We start from the raw sequence: 3,055 nt of genomic DNA on the forward strand, positions 1-3,055 counted from the left end.
AAAAAAAAAAAAAAAAAAAAAAAAAAAAAAAAAAAAAAAAAAAAAAAAAACATAACATTTTAAAACCCAACGAGCCCTTTTAAATTTTCAAATATAAATATAAAAGCGACCGAAAAAGGAGTGTTTTTTTTTAAAATTTTTTTAATGAATGGAAAAATATTCTCATCAAAAGGAAAAAGATTCTATATATATTTGGGGATATGCTTAAACATTAATTTATTTGAAGCCCGGATTTGCTGACGCTAATATCACAATTAATATTAATTTAGTGAGTTTGAAGCTAAAGATACTCCTTCGATCTGTGAAATAAAGATTTGATTATAAAGATAAACGCTAGTTGGGAATCTCGGAAGTGGTGGCATGTGACAAATCATTAGGTGAAAATATGAATTAATTCACTTTAATTAATCTTTCCCCATTAAAATAATTAGTAATTTACCAAACATGGAATGAAGAACATGGAAATTCGAGAAATAATCCTTTCTTGATTACCAAAACGGCCCACCAAATTGTATTAAATTATATTTTTGCCTCAACAAGTTAGAGGCCATGCTTCCGCCACGTAGTAGAACGGAATAAAGCAAGTGGATAATGAAGATCAGTGGCCTGCAAAAGCTCATAGAATAAGAGATACAAAAATGGTGGGAAATTTGAGAAAAAGCGCTTCTCAGTTTCAGAGGGAGCAGAAGCGGAGCGAGAAACAGAAAATTATTGGGAATTTTGTTTTGTTTATTTTATAACACTCCGTGTTTTTTGTGGGAAGATTTCGTGTGCTTTTCTTATTGTTTTTTTTAGTGAAAAATAAAGTATCGGGTTCTCTTGCCGCTCGGGGGATGGCCTTGCAGGTATTGAATTCCACCATTTCTTGGCGATGTGTGCGACGTTTGTGTTCTTGAGCTTCTTTCTCAAGGTGGGTTTGCTTCCTTTTCCTTTGATTTTCCCCCCTTTGTTGGGAATTTTCGATATCAAGGGGTTTAGTGTTCTTGTTTCCACTATGCCCATTACATGTTTGATTAAATGAAAGAGGGGTTTCGATCCTTTTTCCTTGCTTTGATTCGTCTTGTTTTTGTTTGTGGAGTAGTTTTGTATTCTAAGTTCGTCGTGTTCTTCTTTGAAAACAGCAAGTAATTCATCGTAGGAGCTTGTGAAGTAGTGATGAGCTCGTGTGTAGAACACAGTGTGTGTGATAGTAGGGGAAGGATATATCCAGTCATTGGATGTTGTGTGCGTATTGGCTTATATGAAGCTTTATGTGGATAGCAATGGAGGCATCATTTGATCCGCTTAGGAACCGGGATGATATATCTGGGGTTTGTGAGGAAGATATATTAGCTGATCCTTATTTGCGTTCACTTAAAGGGAATGATATTAGCTTAAGGCAATGGTTGGATAAGCCAGGAAGGTCCGTGGATGCTCTTGAATGTCTTCATATATTTAGGCAAATTGTGGAGATTGTTAATATTGCTCATGCTCAAGGCATTGTTGTTCATAATGTGCGTCCTTCATGCTTTGTGATGTCTTCTTTCAACCATGTAACGTTTATTGAGTCGGCGTCGTGTTCGGATTCTGGCTCGGATTCTCTTGAGGAGGATGGTTTAAGTAGTCAAATGGCTGAGGTTAAAACATCGTCTTCTCCATTTCCAAGCAGCCTTGGAAGCGAGGGCTTTCGATCTGTTATGACCCCCGTGAACGCTTTTTCGGAGACTAGTTGTATGCAGTCGAGTTCAGTATATGCAGCTCAAGTATCGTTAAATGAAGGGTCTGGAGAATGTAGAAGAAAAGATAGCAGACATGTTGAGGAAACAGAAAATAAGATTCAATCGTTTCCAATGAAGCAGATATTGGCTATGGAGACTACTTGGTACACTAGCCCTGAAGAAGCTTCTGATGGCCCAAGTTCGAGTGCTTCAGATATCTACCGGTTAGGAGTTCTTCTTTTCGAGGTTAGTACTGCAAGTTCCATTCATGTTATTATTAATCCGAGCATGACCGTGACACCTGACGCCATTTTTTACTTCCCGGGGCTCCTTTTTTTCCATTAACACTTACTTGCACCTTTAGACCTTCTATTTTTAGTTTAAAGTATAAGCTTGTCTGATAATGACACTTGTGACCCAGTTATTCTGCTCCTTCAGCTCGAGAGAAGGGAAGAGTAGAATTATGTCGAGCTTGAGGCATAGAGTGCTTCCTCCTCAATTGCTGTTGAAGTGGCCAAAAGAAGCTTCATTTTGCTTATGGTTACTGCATCCCGACCCAAGTAATCGACCTAAGCTAAGGTGAACCCTCCTTTCATTAGAATTCTTGGGTTAAAAATCTTTGCATAAGCTGTTAGTGGCTTTTGTGTTTTTTTTCTTTTGTTCTTTTGTTCTTTTAGTTGGAAGGAATAACCATTGAACTTCATTGAAATGTATTTTGTGGAATAAGTTTCAACGCAAGGTGCCTGTAACAGCCCAAGCCCGCCCACCCACCGCTAGCAGATATTGTCCTCTTTGGACTTTCCCTTTTAGGGTTCTCTTCAAGGTTTTTAAAATGCGTCTACTAGGGAGAGGTTTTCACACCCTTATAATAACTGTTTCGTTCTCCTCCCAACTGATGTGGGATCTCACAATCCACCCCCTTTGGGGTCCAGCGTCCTTGCTGGCACATCGTCTTGTGTCCACCCCCCTTTGGGGCCCAGCGTCCTTGCTGGCACACTGCCTTGTGTCCACCCCCTTTGGGGTTCAGCTTCCTCGTTGGCACACCGCCCTGTGTCTGGCTCTGATACCATTCGTAACAGCACAAGTCCATCCATCGCTAGTAGATATTGTCCTTTTTGGGCTTTCCTTTTTGGGGTTTCCTTCAAGGTTTTTAAAACACGTCTACTAGGGAGAGGTTTTCACACCCTCATAAAGAATCTTTCGTTATCCTCCCCAACTGATGTGGGATCTCACGGTGTCTATGCAGTTAACAAATTGGTACTTGTTGAACTAATCTCGTGAATGCTAATAAGTCTTTTCTGGATATCCATATGAAAACCCTTTAGCAATGTTTGAAGTTGGGGGGGGGGGGGGGGGGG

The 3,055-nt window shown here is 39.7% G+C and overlaps 1 protein-coding gene across 3 annotated transcripts in view; it reads left to right on the forward strand.

Annotated features, from left to right (window-relative positions):
• Positions 1-567: 567 nt before the first annotated feature.
• Positions 568-3,055, forward strand: part of LOC111442816 (protein SPA1-RELATED 3-like) — a 6,853-nt gene continuing 4,365 nt past the window's right edge. The window contains exons 1-3 of one of the 3 annotated variants that reach the window (XM_023080353.1): positions 568-910; positions 1,122-1,943; positions 2,119-2,276. In XM_023080353.1, coding sequence (XP_022936121.1) covers positions 1,251-1,943; positions 2,119-2,276 — 851 coding nt within the window. In that variant the 5' untranslated portion in view covers positions 568-910; positions 1,122-1,250. Of the gene's footprint in view, positions 911-1,121; positions 1,944-2,118; positions 2,277-3,055 lie in introns of those variants that run through there. The other 2 variants (XM_023080352.1, XM_023080354.1) reach the window with 2 other exon arrangements.

The sequence above is a fragment of the Cucurbita moschata genome, unplaced genomic scaffold (genome assembly GCF_002738365.1).
Source record: "Cucurbita moschata cultivar Rifu unplaced genomic scaffold, Cmos_1.0 Cmo_Scf00005, whole genome shotgun sequence".
Classification (NCBI taxonomy): domain Eukaryota; kingdom Viridiplantae; phylum Streptophyta; class Magnoliopsida; order Cucurbitales; family Cucurbitaceae; genus Cucurbita; species Cucurbita moschata.